The 25,338-nt window shown below is 36.9% G+C and overlaps 1 protein-coding gene across 2 annotated transcripts in view; it reads right to left on the bottom strand.

The window, feature by feature from the left end:
• Positions 1–5,629: 5,629 nt before the first annotated feature.
• SLC35G2 (solute carrier family 35 member G2) overlaps positions 5,630–25,338 on the bottom strand; it is a 55,608-nt gene continuing 35,899 nt past the window's right edge. Inside the window, exon 2 of one of the 2 annotated variants that reach the window (XM_027845307.1) lies at positions 5,630–7,001. In XM_027845307.1, coding sequence (XP_027701108.1) covers positions 5,740–6,978 — 1,239 coding nt within the window. In that variant the 5' untranslated portion in view covers positions 6,979–7,001 and the 3' untranslated portion in view covers positions 5,630–5,739. The remainder of the gene's footprint in view (positions 7,002–25,338) is intronic. The other variant, XM_027845308.1, reaches the window with a different exon arrangement.

Here is a 25,338-nt window from a genome sequence, read left to right as displayed (position 1 = left end):
TTCATACCACATCAGAATCCTCTTCCCCAGTCAGGAATAGTGCTGTTTGGGCTTGGCGGTAAGAACTGTCTAGAGAGGCAGAATGGTTGGAATCAGAGCTAAAGAGAAGCTTCGGAGCTAGGCAATTCACCCCTGCAGAGTTGTAAGCAATGGAGCATAAATTTAAACCTCAGAAGGGGCCTCAGAGGTCAGCTAGTCTAACATCCCTATTTTACAGATCAGAAAACTGAGGACCAGGGAGGTTAAGTTATTTGACCAAAGTCACATAGACAGTCAAAAAACATTTATTAAGCTTTAATTATGTGCCAGGTACTATGCTAAGTCCTGGCGACGTAAAGAAAGAAAAAAATACCCTCAAGAGTATACATTCTAATGGGAGGGACAACATGTAAATAACTAGGTGCATGAAAGATATATACAGAGATGAAGATGACCTAAAAAGGGAAAGCATCAGCTGCTGGAAGTTTGCAGGGGAGGTCAGGAAAGTCCCTCAGATGGTAAAATTTGAGCTCAGTTTTGAAGGAAGCCAGAACTATACTTTAGAAAAATTAACCTAGCAGATGAGTGGGACGCTAGTGGGGAGATACTTGAGACAAGGAGACCAATCAGAAAATTATTAATATAGTCCAGGTATAAAGTGATATGGTCCTACACCAAAATGAAAGATCTGTGAGTAGAAAGAAGGGAACCTGAATTGTAAATATAGAAGCAACAAGATTGGCAATGTGTTTGGATTTGAGGAGTGAATGAGATCAAGGGGTTGAGAATGGCAAAGAGGTTATAGGTTAACTGGGATGATGTTCATTGCTATCCATAAGTGACAGGAGCTAGGAGTTAGGAAGGTGGAAAAGGAATCTTTCTGATTTCTCCCTGCCTTGAATTACACAGTATATTTCATCTTTTCATTCAGAGGTGGGACCACTGGTGACAAATGCTAGTAGCCAATTAGAAGTAACTGGAGGAGCCTCAATATACGCCAAAATATTTACTGCATCACAATCTGTGGTAGCAAAGATCTGGAAGCAAAGTCATCAATTAGGAAATGGCTAAACAAATTGTAGAAGATAAATGTAATGGAATATTACTATCCCATAAGAAACAGGAATATGATGACTTCAAAGAAGCAAGGAAAGACATGATCTATGCAAAGTGAAGTATGCATAACCAAGAAAACAATATACACAGTAACTACAACAATGTAAATGAAAAGAAAAACCACCACGAAATAATCAAAAATGAATGTTGTAGAATTAACAAACAACAAGCATGGTCCCAAAGAAGAGACATATGATATTTCCTCCAATTCCTTTGAAGAAATAGGAAGTCCACAGGTATAGAACCTAGTATATATTTTCAGACTTTTTCAATGTATCGTTCAGTTTTGTTGATTGTTTCTTTCTTTTAAAAAAAAATCCTTTGTTATATAGGATGGTTCTCTAGGATGGCTAGGGAGGGATACTAGAAGAAAGATAGAAGATGTAAAAACAAAAGATATATTAAAAAGAGAGATGTGGGAATGAGGGGAAGTAACTGAAGGAACCAAGTGGTCTAGGAAAACAATGAGACTGGGTGGACTTTATGGAACTAAGGCCCTCCCTCCCCTGAGGTTCTTAAAACCCTAGGATGAAATAGAAAGTAGCCTAGCAATGATAAATTCAAATCCCATGTTTTGTAATATTACATTTTAATGGGTTTTGTAATGATTAATTTCAGTTGTAAATTTATTAAGTTTGAAAACACTATAATGTTTATTTTATATGGTGTAATACAACAGATCTATATGGCCATTTATAAAACAAATGCCCTCCTCTTCCTAGTGTCCTTTTCCTCCTCTTCCTTTTACTGTCATACTTCTCCAAAGGCTGTCTACTGTTTCTGTTTCTTCATCATCTATTCATTCCAAAACCCGCCAATGTAATGGAAAGAATACTGAACTTATGTTACCTCCATGATTATGGGTTTAACTTCTCAAGGCCTCAGTTTCCCCATCCATATAGTAGGGATAATAATATTTCAACTATTAACCCTCACAGAATTGTCACAAAGAAAGCTCTATCCAGGTGTAATTATTACCTTCTGCCCTCAGCATTCTGCTCTAGCTAATCTCTCAAAGGTCATCAATGATCTCCTAAATGTTACATCTAATGACCTTTGATCAGTCCTCATGCCCAGTTTACCCTTCAACAGTTAACTACCCCCTCTTTGACACTCTCCTCCTGCTATCTTGTTTTTCTTCTTTCTGCGAGGTTCAAGAATAGGCCCACTTCTTTCCTCTACATACACTGTATCTCATAGAACTTAACCATGCTCGTTGTTTCAATTATAACTTCTATGTAAATGACTTCCAAAAAGAGGTTTCCAGGACTGACCTCGCCTCTAAACTACGTGGCTATCTTGCTATCACCTCAAGCTCAAGATTATTTTGCACATGGTAGGCATATGCTCAGTAAGTGTTTGTTGAATTGAATTGAAAATGAATTTATCATTTTTTTCCAAAAAATGCCACCCCAAGTCTTCCCTACTCTTATCAATAGCACCATCATTTTTTCTCTCATAAAGACTTGCAACCTCTCCCTTGTCATATATATCCAACTAAGCACTTAACCTGTGCTTAACCTGAACCTGTGATTCTTCCCTCATTCATGTAAGTTTATATAAGATTTACAAAGAGCTTTCCCTACAATAATCCTATGAGGTAGGTAGTATGCTTAATATTATCCCTGTTCTACAGATCAGGCTGTGACACAGAAAAGTTAAGTGACTTGTCTAAAGGTACATAGCTAATGGTAAGTGAGAGGGAAGTAGACCCAGTCTCTTGGCCTTAAGTTCAGTTCTTTTCCCTTGAAACTTTCCTTCCCTTTTCATACTTTATCATAGGAGCATGAGGTCATAGATTTAGAGATGGTAGAGACTTTAGAGGTCATCTAGTCCAACCCTCTCATTTTTACAGTTGAGGATACTGAGGCCTAGAGGAGTCAAACGACTTTCTTGAGATCACACAAGCGCAAAGCTACAATTTGAACCCAGATCTTCTGACTCTAAATTCATTATTCTTTATATTGTCCCGCATCTGAATTATTTTAATAGTCAGCCTAGCTCGTTTACAATCACAGAATTATAGAACTGGAAGTAACATGAAATAATGTGCTCTGACCTCTTCATTTCACAAATGAAGAAGCTAAAGCCCAGAGAGGCTGTGAATGGCCAAATGTCACAGGTAGTTTATGTCAAATCAAGGACCAGAGCTCAGGTCTTCTGACTCTGTCCTATGTTTTTTCCATTATATGAAGCTATCACTAGTTTCACTAGTTCACTATCTAGTATCGCTCTGTTCCATCCTCCATATCAATGCTACATTAATCTTACTAAATATGGCTTTCATTGTGTTACAATAATAATGCTAAAAAAAATACTTAATGCCTCTCCATTGTTTAAAGCAGTGGTCTGAAATCCAAATTTTCTGCTTTTTTAAAATCAATTTAAACCCAAGAAGACCTGGATTTAAGTCTCACTTCTTACACAGACTGACTTTATGACCCTGGGTAAATCATTTAACCTCTCAGTGCTTCTGGACCACTCTAAGACCATAAATTTTAGATGAATATGTTTTGTTTCCCAAATAAGACTATTCACACCTCAAGCACAGGACCACTTCTCTTAACCTTCATAATACCTAGCACAGTGTCCTTGCTCAATAAATAAATAACTAGATAAATATTAATGTCAAATTGATATCTATTTGATAAACATTTGTTGAATGATTAAATAAAAGTACCCTTTAAAAGTTCATAAATTAAATTTTTGAATATATGTTATAATTTAAGTTCAGTAGTAAAGAGGTCTATTCAGAAGAAATCTGTGGTGGATCCCTTTGTTGTTGTTGTTGTTCAGTCATTTCAGTTGAGTCTGACTCTTTGTGACCCCATTTGGAATTTTCTTAGCAAAGATATTAGAGCGGTTTGCCATTTCTTTTTCCAGCTTATTTTATAGACGAGAAACTGAGGCAAACAGGGTTAAGTGACTTACCCAAAGTCACCCAGCTAGTAAGTGTCTGAGGCTGGATTTGAACTCAGAAAACTGAATCTTCCTGACTCTGCACTCTACCCACTGTACCACCTCACTGCCTGGTGATTCTCTTTATAGAGTGAACAATCTTTTTGTAACCTTCAGACATTTTACAAGTTCAGATTTTAGTATTAGAAGAATAGTACTTAAAGCAAGATACCTTTGCATTCCCTTCCTTATTGGCTCAGACTCAAAAGGGTGAGAAAATCAACCAAGCATTTATTAGTTAAAAGTATCTTAAATGTACCTCACTCAGAAAAATGCTGTTTGGTTTTTTTTATATTTTTATTTATTTAAAGTTCCAAGAAAGGAATCAAAGAGTTTTAAAACTGGGGGTGGGGTGGAGATGTCATCTACCTCAGCCCCTTCATTTACAGATACAGAAACTGAGTCTCAGAGAGGTTGTGACATATCAAAAAAGTAACCAGCTGGCATAAGTACCCAACTCTCTTGACTCTCAGTTCAATGAGTTTTCTGTGACCTCATTCTGTTTCTGGGAACTCAGCTCTCAACGGAAAGTTGAAATGAGCAGGATTAAATATCTGAAATAAAGCATTATTATGGCAAGTCAGACAACCCATTAATTATTGTAGAATAAAGAACACCTCTGCATTCTCATTTCATTTTCAAAAAGTGAACTATGGGTGAAATTTAGTTGTAAGGTTTTTACTATTATTTATATATCCTATCCATGCAAATCCAATAGACAGAACAGTGTTTTAACTGAATGAATAAGAGTAGAGAGCAAATATATTATGACACATTAAAATATGCCTTTGAGACTTTTTTGGTTCCCCTGAGGAAAATCTTTAAATAACATGCCACATTAATTTACTCCTTTGCTATTTCCACTGCTGGCAACTCTGCCAGTTGCTTGGAGCACTCCTTCTGTTGCAAGGTAAGAGGGCAGTAACCAGGAGAGATTTGTAAACTGTGAAGTTAAATGGAGAAGAACACTGCCTCAGCAATGGAATAGTGCATTGGATCCACAACGTCTGTGCAAAAACTAATGCATGCCCCTCCTCCACTGCTCATGGCAACCATGACAGGTTTTTACTGTGTCTTTTACTTACTGTAGCCTAAGTTAAATCAGTGAAAAGCCTTCCTTCTCCACTACCTTCTGACCCCAACCACACTGCCTCAATTCCATACTCTGCTACTGCCAACTTCCAATTTAATAATGCAAATCAGTGGGAAAAATCAGGTTTTATAATTAGAATCTCTTTTTACAGCCAGCTTTTCAGGAACGTACACTGCGTATATGAAGAGATGCAGGTATAATGTTGAAACGACTATGGCTATGAAAGGTGCCATGATACCATTTAACTTTTCTAATTTGTAAATTTCAATAAGCTTATATTTTCTTATAAGGAGAAATTTCTATTAGTGCAGAAATTGATGATAACTAAGGCTAGCATATTTTTCTGTCACTTACCCCTTAACTAATAGCTGTTTTTTAAAAGACCGAAGTCCACAATATTTCATATATTTAATATTTGCATTTATAATATTTTAGACTAATAGAAATCTTTCTACATTTGCATATTTTTCATCTTTTTACAACTATATGTTACATAGAACTCTGTCCATTATACAACACAAAAAACATTGATACATGAATACAACATGGCAGTGCACATAATTGAACATGATTCAGAACATGAAAATCAAGTCTCATTTAATGGGAGAATCAAGTATCTCTTGATAGTCCTCCCTTTTTAACTTTCTCCAATAAAGTTTATAACCAGCAAGGACAAAAACACTAATCATGATGATTGCCCCTCCAAAGACATCATAGACACTGGGGAAAATGTGTAGCACTAGAAGCTGTAAGATCATAGCCACCACAATCTCAAGGTGTTGCACTGTGCTAACCAGAGCTGGATGAAATTTATCTAATGCATAATAAACTCCCAGGAAAGCTGCAGTAGAACAGATGCATATGGCAATGAGATATCCCCAGGTTTCTCCATCTAATGGGATGATGGGTTCTTGAAGAATGAACATAGTGGATACTCCCCAGACTGTCCCAGTCCAACCAAAGGTAAATAAGGCAGTCCACATACTGATCTTCTCCCTGATGGACCTGTATACTATCATGGAAAGAGCAGTGGTCAGTCCTGCCATTACTGTCATGGTGTACCCAAATGCTTCTTTCCAGGCATTCAGCAAAGAGTTCTCTTCATCAACAATGTTGGGGATCATGACAAGGCAAACACCCAAGATACTGCTGATAACTGTAGCCATATCAATGTAAGCCATTCGTTCATCTACCAGCAAAAAAGCTAAAATAGCACTAAATACAGTGGTTGTTGCTCTCCACATAGTGGTTCCATTGCTAGGAGGAACTATTGAGAAAGATGTATAAGCACAGGTGATAGAGATGACATTGCATACACCATAGAAAAAGAGCCGCAGTCTATATCCTCTGGGTCCAAAAGGGGGTTCTTGGTAGTAACACACAACCAACACAGAAAATACCTGTAAGACAGATCGAATGAAAATCAGTTCTAGAGATGGCACTTTGGAACGATCAGAAACAAGTCTAGTGATAAGGGCCACACATCCATGAGCCAAAGCAGATCCAAACAACACTATCCAAGTCTTTCTAGACTGAAAAATGTTTCTTTCTGCAAAGCTGTGGAATTGTTCGATCTCGTTCACTTTTGGGTCTTCAGTTGGTGGGGTTCGACTATCCATGGTCCCAAAGAAAGTTCTTCCTTTTCTTTTCACTTCACTCAGAAGTCCTTTCTTGGGATTTTCCTCCATAAAGCTTCCATAATCTTCATTTATTTCTTCATATCCACTATCTCCTGGTTGGGGGTAATGAGAAGTATATTGTACCATCACTGTGTTGGGGTGTATTTTCACACGTTTTTTAACAGGATATTTTTTGGAGGGAGAAGTATCCATTTCTTCAGATAAACGGATCTGCACTTGAATAAAAAAAGGAAGAAATAGATTTACACTTTTGCTCAGTTGAAAATTTAATCAATATGATATCTATATATCAATTCATTGATAGAGAAATAGCTGTTATAGCATAAGTGAACTGGCAGCAGTAGGTATTACAGAGAAGTCTCTACCTAAATTTGCCTTTAAGAACCATGAACTCTATGGAATGAGCCACCCATTTTTCTCCTCCTATCTTAGTCATCTCCTATAGTGTCTGTCTTTAGCACTCTAGATCTTTCTTTCTTTACATCAACAATTCTGGTCTACCTTTAACCTTTACTTATCTAATCTTTTCCTTACTGGACATTATTCTCTTTCCAAATTCTAATCTCACTTTATGCAGTCCCCTCCCCACCCACCAACCCTGCAAGGAAAATACATTTTAAAAATAGCAAATTATACCAAATCTTTTCTTTTTCCTTTTGGGTCCATTATGTCTGTATTATAAATTCCAGATGCCCAATCACTCTCTCATTCCTTCATGAAAACATTGGATATACCAAGATCATACTTAGGACATACATAAAGAAATCTTACTCCTATGGGTGTTGAATAACTAGTAATGATATTTGCATGCCTAGTTCTCCCTGAGTTAGATTCTACTTAGTTCACTAGATTATGGTGAAAAAAGTGACATGATCACACCCTTGCTCTAGGAATATTGCATTGGCAGCAATGTGAAATATGGATTTAGAAAATGTACACATTGTATCCCTCCTTAAGGCCAGAGTCTTTTTCTTTTTGTTTAATTTTATTTTATATTTTGTATTCCCATTGCCCAGCACAATGCCTTGTAAGAATATTTAATAATATCCCAATTAATCAATCAATTAGTAAAAGACTTCAGACTAAGTGCCAAAAGGCCTTGCAAGATAATTGGGTAAATCCAATGTGTTTAGATTTGCTGAGGAAATCTGCCTGCTAAGTCAGCACTTAATAAATAAATGGTTTTTAAAATGGAATTGTACCATGTGTGAAGCATTGTGAAGAGCATTTAGAAACAATGAAAGCTCCCATAGCATATTCCACTGAAATATTTTATATGTGATCTGGAGTATCCCATTATTTATTATATATATATTTTATTATTCATTGTTCATATATATTTTGTCTTATTGGATGTTATTAATTATAAGAAAGCTAGAAAGAGCTGACCTTCTAGGAAGCAGTGTGATAGTGGAAAGACAAGGATGCTAACTCAGGAGTTAGAGGCCCTTGGTCCTTCTGTGTGACCTGGGCCTCTGGTTTCTCATCTATAAAATTAAGATGTTAATGTTGGACTCAATGGCTTCTGTCCCTTCTAATTTTACAACTATGATCCTACTATCATTTAAATTCTAAACTACTGTGAGTCTGAGTGATACTTTGTTTCTAATTTGGAATTGCTTTTCTTTCATTTTTTTATTTCAAATATATTAATAGGATTTAGAGCTGGAAAAGACCTTGCTATCAATTTGGTCCAGCCTTTCATTTGACTAATGATGAAGATGATGCTCAGAAAATTAAGTGACTTGCCTAAGGTCACACAAGTAGCAGAGTTAGTACAGAATTTCATATCAGTCAGTCACCATGCATTTATTAAGTGCTATAGGGATACAAAGGAAAGCAAAAAAGGAGAGTTTGAAGATTAGTGAGAGAGCGAAGATGAAAGAAGTGGTAATCTTCTGTAGAAGACAGGATGGAATGGGATCACGGGTGCGTGTTGAGGAGAGCCACCTCTTCATGAGAGACAGAGGGGAAGGAAGAGACATGAAGAAAAACATCTGAGTGCTGGGAGATGAGCAGAAGAAGAAAAGGAAACTCTTGGCAAATTATCTTAGTTGTTACTCAGGTATCCCCTCTAAGGAGCAAAAAAAAAGGGGGGGGATACTTTTCAGCTGGAAATCTATTTAACTTTGTAATAATAATTTAAAAAGAAGATCTTTCTGAAAGTTCTTCTTGGTGACACTCTACTAGGGAATAACACAGAGAAAACCAAACTACTCTAAATATCCAGCCAGAAGAGAAAAAAAAATGTTTAACATTCAGTTTGGAATGCTAGAGTGTAGCATGGACTGTCTGTGTACCTTACCCAAACTTTAACCAAACCAACCATTCCAGTCCATTCTTTTCAGTGAACCTAGTCCAGTACTCTTTAGTTACCCATACTCCTTAAGTGACCATATCCTGTTATCTCAGGACTCCCTCTACACACTCCCCACCCCAACATTCTGCCCTTCACTTGAAAGCTTTCATTACCTCATTCTTCTCATCAACCGCTTTGGCCACTAAACTTGTATTCTTGTTGCCTCTAGCCTAACTCATATCCTTAGTGCACCCTCCCCCTATTTCCCTCTATCACCCCTCTGCCTCCTTCCATTGTGCCCCATTGAACCCATACTACAATGTCAGTAAACTACCCTTTATATATATAACACCACATCCTCCACTGCCCTCTCTCATTGAGAGGTCAACTTTTATCAATCGTTTCCCCCTTCTTAAAGGAAATAGAGCAATTAGGATGGGAATCCATGTTTCTTCTCCAACCTGTTCCCCACAATCATCCTCAGCAATTTCAATATCTGTTTTGATGAGTATTCAGACTCTTGAATCTCACGGCCTCTCATCTTACTACTTTAAGTCGTCAAACCTTTTTTATTCCACATCAGCTATAAATCAGTATTACATAAATAATAAAAATCAGTAAACTCTGAGGCTTGTCATTTCAGGGGATTGTATCACTTCTGAAATCCTGGCATTTTCTTCTCCATCTTTGATCACAAATATCTCTTCTGTTCCTTCATCATACCAACCAAACTTATTTTTCTAAACTTAATTTGATAATTAATCAGTCAGGAACTCGAACTCTCAACCTCATTCAGTCCATTAGCCTCATTCTGTCAATACTGGACTCCCTTCTAAAATTAAAATCCATGGTAAGTTACTTCATTATTAATCTCTTTAGCACTCTACCCTCATGCCAAGCCTACTACACCAATTTTGGTCACTTTCACGCTCTACTTTCTCCCCTCCTCCTCCACTGACAAGATTAGCTAGAAAAGAGACACAAACCTGACTGAAGGAAGATTAATGTTCTCCAACTTCATCTAACCCTCATTGTTTCTCAGTATTCTCTTATTTATAGCTTGTTGACATCGCTGGTGACAATTACTCCAAACATTTTCTCTCCTTAAGAAATGAATCCTCTTTCTCTATCTTTTACCCTTCCTCAGGGTTATCTATTTTACTTCTTTAAAAAAAAATAAAGCCCATCCCTATGAGGTTCTTCAAAGACCTTCATTTCACTTTAACATATTATTTTTTTTTTTACATTTCACTCCCCCCGCTAATCTCAAATAAAGAGGTTTTGTTTCTCTTTCCTGAAATTTCCACTTCCACCTTTATTCTGGAGTCCATCCAGAATACTGCCTTTAGGACACAGTGATCAGAGCATGATAGATTTAGAGCTGAAAGTGTCCTTAGAGGTCATCTGGTTCAATCACTTCATTTTACAGATGAGGAAATTGAGGCCTAGAGAGAATAAATGACTTGCCCAAGATCACAGAGGTAGGGTCAGAACTCAGATTGAAACAAAGGACCTCTGACTCTAAATCTATCATGCTCCTTCTGTGATGGCTTATTTTCTCTTTTCTCTTCCCTCTTCATATATGTCCAGGTCTCACTTCTCTTTAAGAAAAAAAAAAAACAACAAAACAAACCATTCACTTGATCTAATAGCCGTTTTTTAAGCTATCGTCCTCTTCCTGTCTTTCCTTTTGAAAATAAACTTCTCGATATTTGGTCTACACCTGCTGCCTCAGCTTCCTACCCAGGATTCTTTTCTTAATCCATTGTAGTCTGTTTTCCTGTTATGCCTTTTCTTTTAAAGATAACTGACAATTTCCTTCTTTCTAAATTGGTAGAAGATAGACTTATCATAAGGAGAATATGAAGCTGCTTGTCACAGAGAAAGTGCTTAATGTTTGCTGAATTGAATTGAAATTTAAAAGGAGAGGAAAAAGCCTAGATAAATCTAAAAAACTGGACATATTAGTATAATTTAACCTTTTGACCCAGAATAAAGCACTACAGAGGAGGAGGTAATATTTAGGTGTTTGGTATTGATAGTAATAACTGAATTCATCTTCAAATTCTAAAAGCATTTATTAGTGTCTGTATAGGTAGAATCTGGACCTGTGATTTAATTGATATAGACAACTCCTGAGTGATTAAACTTTCTCTTCCGAAGCAGACTGACACCATCCCTGCAACTTACAGTCTTAGAGAGTTGTCCAGGCCTCCGAGAGGTTAAGTGATTTACCCTGGGACACTTTCCCCAGATCACACAATCAGTATATGTAAGAAATGGGAGACGTCTCCTAGGTCTTCATAGTTTTAAGGCTCTCTAGCCACCAAGAGTTCTGAAAGAGCGCTAAGAGCACTCCCCGAACACTAAGCCTTCTTCTACCATGGCCACTGGGGGATCAATCCCTGTGGAGAAGGCAATTCCTGTCTCTTCAGATCCCATACCCCAGACTCCTCAGCAGGTACTGGAGGTCCTGAAGGGCTAGGGGAGAAAAAGATCTCACCAAAGTCCTCAGCACTGTCAAATGGTTCAACACAGGACTGTTATGAAGCTTAAATAAGATGGTGGATGTGAAGCACTTTGAAAAAATACTTTAAAGCATTATTTAAATGCCAGTTATTGTGAAGAATATTATCCTACAGTCACCAGGCCTCCAGGCTGATGATGACTTCATTCTCTGAGCCTTGGACTGCACTCCGGCTAAGCTCAAGCAATGTCTATAGAGCAATACAGGCTTGTGCGGGAAGATGTTGTAAAAACCGGGCTGTAGAGGAAAAAGTGCATGCGTACATGTTGAAGTTTAATCTGTATTTTTAATACTTTCTTAAGTCTATACAATCAACAAAACGAAAAATCAAGCTCTGATTTGTAGCACTTGCTGATTTCTGAGGTGTAAATGCTCACAATGAAAATGTAAGAACCAGATGATTAGAGATGTCTCTACCTTACCCTTGGTTCAACATTAGAAACAGATATGGTTTTATCAGTACAAATAGCATTAAGGAAGATGCATTACCATCCACTTTGCTATTGTATCCTAAGCACTTTGGCCATTCTATCCTGACTTGAGGTTGAAACCTCCTGTATATCTTGCTATTAGAATGCGAGCTCTTTAAAAGCTAGGAATATTTTTCTTTTCTACTTGTGGTCCCAATGCTTTGCACTTAGTAAATTATTAACAAGTGCTTTTCTATTGATTCATTCATTCAAAATCCAATGACGTTTTCTTAGACCTTATTCTCCCTGAACTTCCTGTAACATCTGACAGGTAACAAGTCCCGCTTTCTAGAAATCCTTAGCTTCCTGACATAGCACTTTCCTATTTCTGACTTCTTTGGTCATTGTCCCTTCTTTGAGTTTCCCCCAGGGCTCTCTGTCTTTGATCCTCTGTTCTTCATTTCTAATTACCTGCTTCTGTAAAAATAAGAAATCATTCATTTCTATAGTTTCAAATTTCACCTTTATGCTATTGAGTCCTAAATCTACATCACTGAAAAACCCAGTAGTCCCATGATTTTGGCTTGCAGGACACTGCTGTTTGGATATCCTACTGTCACTTCAAATTCACCATGTCCAAAACTGAATTCAATGTCTTACTTTCTTCCCTAAAACCAGCATCCCTTCCTAACTTTCTGTTTCTGTGCCATCATTTTCACAGACACTCAGAGTAAAAATGTGAGTCTTCATAGATTCGTTCCCTCCCATATCCTCTATAGCCAATCAGTTTCCAAGTTCTGTTGTTTCTTTCTTTGAAATATTTTTCAGATCATTTCTTGTTCTCTATTTCCTGTGCCACCATCCTAGTCTAGACCCTCGTCATTTCCTGCCTGAAGTCTTGAGCAGCCTTTTAACTTGTCTCCCTGACTTCCAGCATCTCACCGACTCCAAGCTATCCTGCATATCACTTTATGACATCTGCTTAAAAACAACAGAAACCTTTTAGCGTGCTATTTCCTGCTCAGTGGCTCCTTATTGACTATTCTGTCAAGTCCAAACTTCTCTGCCTGACTTTCAAGGCCCTCCATAATCCTCAGACTAATGCCACCTTGTTTCCCACTTGTCTACAATGTGAACTCTGGTGTCCCATGTCTCTCTAATCAGGCCAGTTGTCTCCTGTACCGCAACGCCTGTGATAGCTTTTGTTCATGCTATTTTCTCTCTCCATAATGGCTTTTGCTTTGATTTGTGAGTAACTTGATTTCATTAGTAGAATATATATTTGACCAGTATTTCACATCTTCGGCCATGGAAGGAAATAAAATAGTGTTTTGCGTCAGTAAAGACTGCTCAAAATGATGACACAGTGGATAGAGTGCTGGGCCTAGAGTCAGGAAGACCTAAGTTCAAATCTGACCTCAGACATTTACTAGCTGTACAACCCTGGGCAAGTCATTTAACCTCTGTTTGCCTCAGTTTCCCCATCTGTAGAGGGGATAATAATACCTCTCAGGGTTGTTGTGAAGATTAAATGAGATAATGATTGTAAAATTCCTGACACATAGTAAGTGTTATATAAATGTTAGTTATTATTATAATTCTTTTACCATGTCCAAGTTGCCTTTTTTCCTTCTTCTGTACTATCCTTCAAAGGTATTTTTGCAATTCAACATGTGCCCCCAAGTAGATATAATTACTGGTTTCTTGGATTCCTCCCTTGTTAACTTTGGGGGATCTTTCAATGCAGCATATCCACTTGGTCAGAGAGATAGTCAATTTCAGTCCAATTGCATAGGATTTTTCTTGTGGCCATTGCATTTTATGTTGATGGTCATGGATCTTTTGAACAGGATTTTCCTACTATCATATCTTTGCTCAGCTAAGGGACCTCAATGAGTACTTAACAAATGCTTGTTAGTGATCAACTTGAACCAAAACAACTTGAAGAGATGTTTATTCACATAATGTGGAGGGGAGATATGGTAATCCCTCCCCCCAGCTTAGAGGATGTAGTTAGAGAATATAAAGAGATCGATGATGGGTGTTAGTTTGTTAGCAAGATTCTAACACTCTGAGATCCCTTTACCAAGTGTGAACACTTTTCTCTGATCGATTACGAACATTGGCCCACAAAGATCTGCTCCTTTGAGGGCCCTTAAAAGGCTGAGCTGCTAGTTCTGTAGTCAATTAGGCAGGAGCCAGCAGGAAGAATCCAGGTCCTGTACTGGAATAATGCTTGGGACAGTGAGGAGAGGATTTCTCTCTCTTTCCCACTACCCACCCATCAGCCTTGGCAGCTAGCAGAGGAGCTATTCTATTGGAAGAGAAACCTTTATTCAGTATTGGATGACAAATATAAAAGAGAGCTATTAATCAAACATCATTCTTAAAAATTAGAATTGGGCAACTGGAAGCTAATGACTCCATGAGACATCAACAAACAATAAAACAAAGTCAAAAAATGAAAAAAAAAAAAGAAAGAAAGGAAATGTGTGCTATCACATGAGAAAAATAACTGACCTGAAAACAAATCAAGAAGAGATAATTTAAGAATTATTGGACTACCAAAAAGCCATGATCGAAAAAAGAGCATAGACATCATATTTTAAGAAATTATCTTTAAACTGTAGGGTGGCAATCATACTCTCAGAAGCAAAAGAAAAAACAGACCTAATTAAAAGAAACAATCAAGGAAACTACATTTTGCTAAAAGGTACCATTGACAATAAAATAATATCAAAAAAATTTTACACAAAAAGTTTCTGTATAAAGATCTCCTTCCTCAAATATATAGAGAATTAAGTCAAATTTATAAAAATAAGAGCCATTCTCCAATTGATAAATGGTCAAAGGATATGAACAGTTTTCAGAATAGGAAATCAAAGCTCTGTATAGTCATATGAAAAAATGCTCCAAATCACTATTGATTAGAGAAATGCAAATTAAAACAACTCTGAGGTACTACCTTACACCTATCAGAAATGACAAATGCTGAAGGGATTGAGGGGAAATAGGTATACTAATGAATTGTTGGTTGGATAGTGAGCTGTTTCAACCATTTTGGGGAACAATTTGCCCAAAGGTCTGTGCATGCTGTGCACACTCTTTGACTCAGCAATACCACTACTGGGTCAGTATCCCAAAGAGATAAAAGAAAAAGGAAAAGGACCTATATGTACAAAAAATATTTATGACAGTTCTTTTTGTGGTGGCAAAGACTTAGAAATTGAGGGGATGCCCATCAAATGGGTAAATGGATGAACAACCTGTGGCATGTGATTGTGATAGAGTACTATTGAACTAGAAGAAATGACGAGGAGGAATGGGGTTTCAAAAAAACAAAGCAAGGCCTATATGAACTGATGCAAAGTGAAGTGAGAAGAACTGGGAGATCATCATACCCAGTAACAGCAGTGTTGTAACGATGATTAACTGTAAAAGACTTTGTTACTCTGATCAATGCAATGATACAAGACAATTCCAAAGGACTTATGATGAAAAAAATAATGCTATCCACCTCCAGAGAGAACTGATGAACTCTGAGTTCAAACTGAAGTATAATTTCTCACTTGCTGTTTTTTGCTTTTATTTATTTATTTTTTTGCAATATGGCTAATATGGGCATATGTTTGCATGATTTTACACGTATTATTGATATCACATTGTTTGCCTTCTCAGGGGGTGAGAGAGTGAGTGGAAGAGAGGGAGAGAATATGGAACTTAAAATTTAAAAAGAAAAGAATGTTTAAAATAAATAAATAATAAATTAAATAAAAATACTTGTTACATGGAATGACTATCTGGAAGAGATGCTGGAGAAAATTTTGGTGTGATGTAAAAAATTACATTGTTCTAAAAATAAATCAAAAATGAAATAAAGGCCTCCAAAAGTACTGTAAAAATACTCGTTGACAGTACTAGATAGGACTGGTTTCAGTGGTTTTCCATGGTGATAGCTGAAATTTAGAAGAAGAAATGACCTAAGTGAATACTTTAATGTTTTTAAATGATTGGCCTAAATAGAGTTTGGACTGCTATTGTTATTATTACTGCAATTGAGATACAGTATGGCATGCCAAAATAAGACAATGGATTAGAATTTAGGAAACCTGAATTCTAACCTGAGCTCTGATACTAACTAGCTCTGTGACCCTTAGGCAAGCAGCTTTCCCTCTCTGAATCTCAGGATTCTCATCTGGAAAATGAGAGGCCTTGATTGGATGATCCCTTAGATTTCTTCCAACTCTGACATTCTATACTTCTATCTTTTAGAGTATCACTAAAGAAACCCCAGTCCTGTCATTGCCAAAGTTCTTATGCTTATTGTTTATGATAGCACCTATTATTTGTGATATCATTTACATCTTGCTTCCCCTTCAACATAGATCATAGGCCTTCAGGGCTAGAAGGACCCTTAGAGATTAATCACTTAATCCAATCAACTGCCTCATTTTTCATTTTTCATTTTTCATGTGAAGAAACTGAAACCTAGAAAGTATAGGAGAGTGACTTGACCAAGATCACAAAGTTAGAAGTTTCAGGACAAGGATTTGATAAATCAGTATAAGACCTTGGATAAACCAGTATAAGACAAGACTGCTTGAGAATGGGTGATTTGGGTTAATGAGAGTCTAAAAGGGATATTCTGGGCTATAATGGAAATCCTCTCTAATATTATTGTGGATTTCATAGGACAGTAAAGGGTTGAAGGAAGGTAGGAGCAAAAATGGAAACCACAATGATGGGGAGCCTCTTACCCCACACAAACATGATATAAGAGAAGAATAGAATCCAATGAACCTAGATTCAAGAGATATCCAAGTTCTAATTCCATTTCCAATATTTACTGGTTATATGACCAAGTCATTTAACCTCTGATCCTCAATTTTCTAATCTATAAACTGGGGATAATGATACTTGCACTTTGTACTCACAGAATTGTTACAAGGAAAATACTTTGAAATCCTTAGAGGGGAGCTAGCTATTACAACCCTACAACAGTCTCATCCGTGGAAACTTCACTTGGACTTGAAAAGGAAAAGTGGTTTATTTTATCAACTTAAAGGGGAATTTGTATATTTGACCTATTGCTCTAACTTTTGACTCCATATTCAGCTTTCAACTTGTGTTCAGGATGGGGTTAATTAGCCCCTCTGTAAGGAGACACTGATTTTAATTTCCCCAAAGCCTGGAAAACGGCTTATGAGTGGGAAGAATCTGTTCTGTGCGTAAAAGTCTCTGAGCAAGAGGAAGAAAGCGTGCTGACAGTAAAGTTTCTTGGCATAGTAGAAACAAAAACAAAAAACCCACAATGACCTATGAAGTAGGAGACTAAGGTTTGAAACCCAAACCTGATATTTACGAATTGAGGGATCTTGAAGCAATTATTTATCTTATATTGCCACAGTTTCTTCAGTTAGTTAATCAACTAGTATTTATTAAGCACCTACTATGTGCCAGACACTATGCTAAGCACTGAGGATACAAAGAAAGACAAAAGACAGTTTCTGCCCTCAAGGAGATTACAATCTAATGGGAGAGACAGTAGGTAAACAACTATGTGCAAACAAGATATATACAGGATAAAATGGGGATAGTCTCAGAGTGAAGGCCCTAAAATTAAGAACTAGTGTTTCATGCAGAACATGGGACTTCAGCTGAGACTTGAAGTAAGCAAGGGAAGCCAGGAGTCAGAGAAGAGGAGGGAGAGTTTTCCAGACATGGGAGACAGCTAGTGAAAATGCCCAGAGTTGGGAGATGGAGTTTCATGTTCTAGATCCCATAGTATATGGGGGAGGGGAGGTGGTAAAATATAAGAAAATTGGAAAGGTAGGAAGGGACCAACATGTGAAAGGATTTAAAAGCCAACCAGAGGATTATATATATTTGATTCTGGAGGTAATAGGGAGCCATTGGGGTTTATTGAAAGGGGGCAGGGGATGATATGGTCTGCTCTGCCCTTTAGGAAGATAAAGTTGACAGCTGAGTGACTTGAGACAAGGAAACCAATCATCACATTATTGCAATAATCCATCAGTAAGGTGATGAAGGCCTGCACCATGGGGAGTGCAAGGGGGATGAGAGTGTCTGTGTCAGAGATGAGAACGGGGCAAACACAAGAGATGTTTCCAATGCAAAAACTGCAAGACTTGGCAACTGATTGGACATGGCGGTGGTGAGAGTAAGTGAGAATTTCATCCACAAAATGCTTCCTAAAGTTCATTTAAGCTTTATGATTTCAATGTAATTTTCTAAATAAAAAGATTTCTAAGTAAAATAGGGGAAAAGGATACCATTCCAGCTATATTCCTCTTTCCATTGAGAATCCCTAAAACTGCAGTGAAGGAGGCAAAAAGAAGGTGGGAGAAAGTGGACATCTTATAGGAGCAGCCACACTAGTGTAGCCATCTACTAAATAAAGATTTGAGGTCTATTAGTAGATTCCAGATCTACCAGCTGGGGAACTCTGTTCTAGATTTTTTTAGGCTAAAAAATAATAATCATGTAGTATACTAGTTTTACCACTAGGTGAAGCTCTTTGGCAGTTTCTATTCTCCAGTTTCCTTTAGAAACCAGACTCTGAGAGCTACAGGTAGGCCAATATTTTCTCGACAAAGGAAATGTCTAATTAACAATAGTATCTTTATAAGAACCACTTAATAAAAGTCATTTATGAAATGTCCATCTAGATTCTAAAACTGCATCAAAGTAATCAGAACAACTTCTAGCTCAAACAGGAACCTTAGCCAGATAAAGACTTCCTTTATGGGTAAGTTCCCTTATCTTCTCTCAACGACAACAGAACTTAGTTTCAGGTTCTGTAGATCATATCTTTAAAGAATCATTGTTCTCAGCCTCTCTTCCCTTTGACTGTTTTCTGTGGTCACACTTCCCAGCTTTCTTGCAAACTAAATTCTTCTGAAATGTCTTTCTAGCTGGCACCATTCCAAGAAAATAAGGATGGCGTCTTATCCTCCTTTGTATCACCGACAGTATTTAACATAGTGCCTTGCACAAAGTGTTTGATAAACATTTGTTGAATGAATTGAGTAATTCGTATCTGCTTTTCCTAATTAAATTGTACTCACTCAATTATATAATGTGCTAGAGTCAGCTTCTTTCTAGAGTGCCAGGCTCAACTCTAAGTGAAAATTAATTTGACTAAAACATTGCTGTCTCCTTCCTTGTCCATCCCACAGTTTGCACTGACCAGGGGAATCTCTGCACAGCAACTAAATTTACTGCTAGCTCAGAAAAACATGCTAAAAGCATTGTCTGGCTTACTTAATCTAAACAAGTTTCTCTCATGCTTCTTTGGTTTACCAGCTCTACTTTGAACATAATAGAATGGGTCACTCATTTACTTCAGCTATACTACAAGCTCTCTGGCAAAAGAACTAGTCTGGCGTGGTAGAGGCTGAGGTTGGTGGATCACTTGAGTTCAGAAGTTCTGAGTTGCAGTAAGGCTAAAACTGATGGGGTGTCCTCACTAAGGCCAGAAAACTCGCAATAATGGGGAGCCACAAGGCTGCCCTCCTTACAAGGGTGAACTGGTCCTGGCTGGAAAAACAGAGCAAGTTAAAGCTTCTTTTATAATCAGTATTGAGATTGTTCTGAGAGTGGCTCCTGTAAATATTGAGATTCAGTTTTGAAGACAGACAGACAGACAGACAAAAAAGCTGAATGAAACTCCATAGATTTATGATCAACCTACATAAGTCGCACAACGATAAATAAAAACTCATACAACCTAAAAATGAACATGCTAATATTACAGTTTTTCTACATTATATAAATGAGGATATTAGTCTTTCTGGTGAAGAAGAAAATATTTTTGCTATTTTTAGGAAATTGACACCTTTAAAAAAACAAAGGATAATGTGTTTAGCCTGCTATCCAGGTTGTGCTTCCCTTAAGTCTATTTTATAGTGAGAAATTTTCACTGTGAACTTAGAACATTTAAAGCATGTGCTATTGCTTATTCATTCATGTGATTGCTTATTCATTCACCTGTCTATCTAGGTATCTATCTTTCTGTCTGTCTATCTATCTGTTTGTTTATGGCTTTTCCCTTGTCTTTACTACATAGAAGTAGAGTGCATAAGTGCTACCTGGTACCTGAGATAAACTGATTTGGGGCAATTGGGCATTGAATTTGGCTTTTTGTTTCTTGGCAAAGGAGGGAAACATTGTATATTGTTCATTTTGATTTTCTAACAAGAAAAAGCATATACATTTTTCCTGCAAAAGAAAACTTTTTCCTAAATTCAGACAGGAATTTATCACATGGATGTTAGTATAAGGGACTCTGGGTTGTTAGACAATACCCCTAATTTGTCTAATGACAATACCCCTAACTTTGTTTTCACACACAATAGAAGTGCTATTCAAAGAGATGATTCATTTACCAGCTCTCTAAAAGACATAGGACATAATGATAGATTCCATTCAGTAAAGCTTTCTGCAGAAAGCTAAAATAATGTCTAGGATCTTTGTTCTCTAGTGGTCTGGCATACAGAAAATGAACTAGAATCTAGATAACATGGAGAGTTAATATATCCATTAGATTGACTTCAATACTGAAAGGATCTGTGATTTCAACAGGATCCCTTCACCAATGCAGAGTTCAACCATTTTATGACTTAAAAACATAAACTTTGAGACTAATGTACTCAAAAAAAATAACATTCTGTGGTCAACCACTGATGTCTCCGACTTAGCTAGTGATATTAAAAACAAAAGATATTGTCATTAAGCAAAATACATTACCAAGTTCTTTCTTGAAGCCTTTCTAATTTGGTGGAAACTGCCAGAGCTTATTTTCCACTGGCATTGACTTTGAGAACCTAGAGTCAACTCAACTGCAATGACACGTTGGGGTAGGATTTATTGGAAGAAATAATCCATTAGACAATCTCTCAGATATTAATGTAGTATCTATATATGGCAGGTGCTATATCAAAATCAATGCATAATTAAATTTTCTAAGAAATATCTGTAATTCAGAAATTTTGTAGTTAATTAAAGTATATGCTTTAAGTGCCAGACATTGAGGGTGGGGAGTGGGAATTAGTTCCAATACTATCATAGTGCTGTGAAGGTTTAAAAGTTGACTTGTATTCTTTTTTTAAAATAAAATTGTATTGATCTCTTTTGTTTTTACATCTCCTAAATTTCCTCTTGTATCCTCTTCTCCCCTCCTTCCATTCTTAGAGAACCAACTCATATAATAAGAAAGGGTTTTTTAAAGGGGGGAAAAAAGAAGAAGAGGAAAAAAACAGCAAATTCAATCAATATATTGAAAAACACTGACAGTATATACAACATTCTATACCTCTTACAACCTTTGCAAAGGAGTAGCCTAAGTCTCTTCTCAATATCTCTTTTTTGGTACCAGAATTGTTTTTTGTAATATTGCAACATTCATTTTCAATTGTTTAGTAGTTGTTGTTCTTTCCATTTGCATTGTGTATATTGCTTTCTTGGCTTTTCTTAGTTCCCTTTGAATCAGTTCTTGTTAGTCTTTCCGTGCTTTTCTATATTCATTATGTTCAGTCAGACCTTTATTCTTACCCAAACTGAAGGCCAGCACACTTTAGCACTGCCCTATATAGCAGGGATCCTCACAGGCAGAGGCAATATTTTCTTCATGGAAGAGGTTTGGATATTCTTAAGCATTTATATGAGTAAGTTCTTAGTAGAGACCCTCAAAATTCTGTACCGTAAAAATGGAAGAGTCAGGTTAGCCACAGCATTTTTAGGACAGGTGTTAACTACATGACCACTTTATTTATAAAATAATCTCTGTTTGGCTCCTATAGAAAGTCTAATTTTAGTAAGAACTATATTGGTCTTGATGAATTTAAATTAGACTGTTTAATAAACTTGTTCCTGGAAAATAAATACGAAAATACACATATTTCCCTTCTTTGTTCTTTGTGGAAATGTAGCCTGTGGATGTGGAACACTACATTGTTATTTTGGTTATTGTGTTAACTTTGCTAAACTAATTTTTTTCCTCTTTCTTTTTTATTCTTTGTTTTAAAGGATAGCTCTCTGGGTCAGGGAAAAGAAGGATAATGGGAAATGAAGATATAAAAACAAAATGTATTGATAAAAAATTTTAAAAGAATAATAATTGGAGTTAAGATTATTCATTAAGTGCCTCCCAAGCACATCAGTTTTGATATATTATTAAGGCTGAGCTACTCCCTCTGTCAACAGGTCCAACTACCTCATAAGTTACCCTTAGTCAGAGACAATATAATTGTTATGAGCATAAGGGAGGATGCTCACTTCCTTGTCTTCTCTAGCAGTGGGACATGCAATTAATTCACCTAATAGTTTACTAGATTTGGGGTTAAGATTATTTAGAGGCATTTTAAGACAAAGCCTTATTTGATATCATTTAGTACTGAAAATGAATCTGTCATGAGCCCATTTCTGTCTTCTCTGATTTTGATCTAGTAGGTGAAAAAGCATAGAATAGGATTCTTCTCAAGATTATACAGTTTGGTCCAAAGATGAACTGAAGATTCATGACAGACTGATGAATGTTTCAAATAGCATTGAGTTCTTAACTTTGCATCTCTGGATAATATGGAAAAAGTTATAAACAGCCATGGTCAGCAATATAATAATGTTTCTGGATCTTTTTTACACATGTGAGAGATTTCTTTGTAAAACTCAGTCCAGTAATTTGTGGAGATGAAAGTTGATATAATATTTTGAAAGACTACACAATGAAAAAAAAAAGAAAGAAGGACTACACAATGAATCAATTAGTCTGTTATTTTGATAACACAGGATTTCTCTTTTAAAAGTTATGGACACATTTTGTGTCCATCCTAAGGGAATTGTACTTTTAGAATTAGCTAGGATAGTTGGGCAAGGACTGGGACCCATCACACAGGAGAGATTTTGAACAGTTCTTATGGCAAGAGATCAGAGGATCATAAGTTTTGAGCTGTAAGGAACCTTAAGATTAATTCAACTGCCTCATTTTACAAGTGACAAAAGTGAAGCTCAAAGAGATTAAATGAAATTGCCCAAAGTAATACCAGTTGTAAATTTTAGAGCTGAGATTTGAAGGCTAGGTCTCTGACTCCAAATACAGTGCAATGCTCTTACCATTGTACTATTTTTCTTCTTCCTTCTAATTGTTAATGCTCTCTCTCTCTCCTCCACATTACTTTGTATATTTGAATTTATTTATCTATGTACTTATTGTCCACCATCCCTAATCCCATACTGGGAATATAAACAGAGTGATGGATCTAGAATTAGGAAGAACTGAGTTCAAATCTGGCCTCAGACACTTAATAGCTGTGAGACCATTGGTGAGTCACTTAACCCTGTTTGCCTCAGTTTCCTCATCTGTAAAATGAGCTGGAGAAGGAAATGGCAAACCACTCCAGCTTCTTTGCCAAGAAAACCCCAAATGGGGTCACAAAGAGTCAGACACAAATGAACAACAGCAACCTTGAGAACTGGAACAGTTTCATTTTTCTCTTTACATCCCTATTACCTAGCACAGTGTCTGGTATTTAGTATCAGGTGCTTAATAAATACTTGTTGGATTGAAGTGAATTTCCATGTTCTTCTCCTGAAGAATCTTTCAGTTTTATTTAATTAGTGAAATTCAGAGGAGATAGAGCTATTAGCTTCCAGTTGCCAGAGAGATTTCTGGCATCTACTGTCTTACAGATTAAAGGAATTGCTTGTCTAATCATCAATGCAGAATTGTGTTTGATAATTATTCCCACATAATAATAATTATTATTCCCAGCTTGCACTTCAAGTTTTTTAAAACACCTCCATCACACTAACCCTGTAAAATAGACAATGCAAATACTATTAAAACATGCTATGGAGCAGTGTTGTCCCCAAACCTGCACTCATTGATTCTGGCATCTGAGCCCAATGACTCCTATTGGGATATGTTGTAATATTGCTCTTCTAAAGAGGTTTTTTTTTTTTTTTTTTTTGGTACAGTACTTGTGTATAAGGCTGTGTCTTTGGGTGGCTTCAAGTGATTCCAGTTTGTGGTATATTTTGATAACTAAATTTTCAGTTTTACTGAGCAAAGTATATAATCTAGGCTGATTTCAGCCTATTTTTGGCTGCTGTTTTTCCTCAATCAATATGAACATAGTGTTATCATAGAATTACACCATTTTTTTAAACTGAAAGAGGCCTTAGAAATCATCTATTTTAACAACCTCATCTATAAGTTCAGGAAATGAAGGCCTAGGATGGTTAGGCACTTTGCTGAGGGCACCCAGCTAGTTAGTGGCATAATCAGAACTAGAATCTAGGTTTTTAAATTCCCAGTCCAGTAATAGTTCTGTGCTCCCTGGAGGCAGCTCCATTGAGGTCATCCAGGTGGAGATATTCAATAGGCAACTAGAAAATTTGTAACCAGTGTTTAAGGGGGAGATTGGGGCTGGGCATAGAGACTTGGGAGCTATCTGCGTAGAAGTATTACACGAAGCTATGGGAGAAGGTGAGATTGCTAATGGGAAAAGTGTAAAGAGAAAATAGAAGAGAACCAAAGATAGATAAGAGCCTAGGACGTGCCTATGCCTAGAGGGCATGAACTTCAAAGGGAAAAGGGGGAAGGGACCAAGCATTTATATAGCACCTACTGTGTGCCAGACAGTGATAAGCACTTTACAAATATTATCTCATTTGATCCTCACAACATTCTTTGACATAGGTGGTAATATTATCCCCATTTTACAGTTGAGGAAACTGAAGAAGACAAAGGTTAAGTGACTTGCACAGGATAACTCAGCTGTTGTCTAAGGTTGGATGTGAACTCAGGTCTTCCTGACTCCATATCCAGCACTTTATTTAGTACAAGTAGAACCACAAAGATCAGAAAATGGCAGAGGGAAATAAGGATTATGAAAGTCTTCCTCCTGGACTATGAATCTGAGGGTGAGAGAGGAGTAATCAACACTGAAGAGAGAGATATGGGAAGTGGTATATTAGGGAAATTCAAAGTTTCAATTGGTGTCAAGAAGTGAAAGAAATCTAAGAGGAAGAGATTAAAAAAGATGGGGCATTTGTTCACAGTAAAGAGAAGGATCTGAAGGGCATAATGAAATTAAAGTGAGGGTTCTAAAGGGTATAATGAAATGGGCCCACAGAAAAGATGGGGGTAGGGTTGAGGAGAAGGTTTGCATCTGGGCAAATGGTAGCTCTGAATGATAGCAATTAAGGGAGCCCACAGCAGAAAGGTTAATTGGAAGGATTTGCAGGAAAACTATTGAACAGTCACAGATTTATAGAATGTTGTTGTTGTACAGTCA

This window comes from Vombatus ursinus, unplaced genomic scaffold (assembly GCF_900497805.2).
Source record: "Vombatus ursinus unplaced genomic scaffold, bare-nosed wombat genome assembly UNPS02014959.1, whole genome shotgun sequence".
Taxonomy (NCBI): domain Eukaryota; kingdom Metazoa; phylum Chordata; class Mammalia; order Diprotodontia; family Vombatidae; genus Vombatus; species Vombatus ursinus.
This window is presented reverse-complemented; position numbering and strand designations above follow the sequence as displayed.